This window comes from Cyprinodon variegatus, unplaced genomic scaffold (genome assembly GCF_000732505.1).
Source record: "Cyprinodon variegatus isolate N-32 unplaced genomic scaffold, C_variegatus-1.0 Scaffold505, whole genome shotgun sequence".
In the NCBI taxonomy this organism is placed as follows: domain Eukaryota; kingdom Metazoa; phylum Chordata; class Actinopteri; order Cyprinodontiformes; family Cyprinodontidae; genus Cyprinodon; species Cyprinodon variegatus.
The window spans coordinates 347008-348310 of record NW_015150958.1 but is presented as its reverse complement, the minus strand read 5'-3'; the positions used below and the strand labels follow the sequence as shown (position 1 = coordinate 348310).

Sequence of the window (1303 nt, the reverse complement as noted above, 5' to 3'; positions counted from 1 at the left end):
TTTTACCTGTTGTATTTTTCTGCCACTCATTGAGCCACTTTTATCAATAACAAAGACGACATTCTTGGGTATTCTGGCAAGGTTAGATGGAGCAAAGTGATGGACAAAGTATCCATCCGAAGTCTTAAAGGAAAGAAGAACTACATGTTAATGAGGGATCAAAATATGATTTTCAAGATAGTAGGTATTTTTGGCCATTTTTCAACAACATATTCATAAATGAGCTGCTAATAGGCAGCTATTATTTTCAGGAGTGTTTTACCTTGATATCACCCAGCCCATTGTCTCGATTGACGTCATATGAAATGACCAGATCTCCATTCATACCTTGCTCTCCACAGCTGTCGCAGGCTCTTTGTTGGTCTTCTGTAGGATAGAAATATACCCATGCCTGAAATATAGAAAAGTGGGTTTTATATATTGCACAGTAAAAGATTTTGCTTTTTATTTGTGTTTTTATAGTATTTTTACATTTGCACATTTTTAAGTGCTTTGGATATTAGCTTCCACTTACTTCCTAATGCATACTGGAGAACTAGTAGTTGTTATATTGTACCCCTATTTTTTGGTCCAAAAAGTTATTTTGGACCAATTTGTTGTGAGTATGTTTTGGGGATTTAAATAAATCCTTGGTATATTGTACTGTATACACTTTACAGTACAGTATTTTATTGTTTAAACTTTAACCCTTCACTATTATGTTATTCTTATGCATTTTTCTAAGGTCCACATTTGTGTGACCATTTTTTCTGTAATATTTTTGCTTTTATAAATACCAGAATTTTCCCATTGTGGGACAATGAAGGGATTTTCTATTCTACTATATTCTGTATGGGTCTTTTTTACAATAAAAGTCTTTTAATAAAAAAAAAAAAAAAAAACGACAGACAGTCATGAAGAGGACAGAAAACAGATCCGATTTGGCTTTGGAAGAGTTATAACAACGTCGCAGCAATTTTATTCCCATAATTCAAGTTAAAAATGGTGATTAATATGCATACACTCCACAATTCACGTTGGGACTGCTTGAACCTCCCCTATTGCCACAGTGAAGGCTCTCATTTCAAGAAACTGCCTTCCATTGAGTGTTTCCTTGCTGCACCTGGTAATAACTCTTAAGATCTGCTTATAAAAATCAGAGAATATATAATACTACTTGTATAGCATATTGCCATTTAAGCCAATTGGTAATAAAAAAAAAAAAAAAAAAAAAAAGTGAGCCAGGAATAGACCAAGCGTGGCCCGAGTGGGGTCGTTGGTGGGCTAAGTTGATGGTCATTAAACATTGTGTCATATTTTATTT

At 33.9% G+C, this 1303-nt stretch overlaps 1 protein-coding gene across 1 annotated transcript in view; it reads right to left on the bottom strand.

Annotated features, from left to right (window-relative positions):
- LOC107094756 (inter-alpha-trypsin inhibitor heavy chain H3-like) overlaps nt 1–1303 on the bottom strand; it is a gene marked incomplete at its 5' end in the record, with an annotated part of 36420 nt that overhangs the window by 33004 nt on the left and 2113 nt on the right. Inside the window, 2 exons of the mRNA XM_015390568.1 lie at nt 7–123; nt 263–391. Coding sequence (XP_015246054.1) covers nt 7–123; nt 263–391 — 246 coding nt within the window. The remainder of the gene's footprint in view (nt 1–6; nt 124–262; nt 392–1303) is intronic.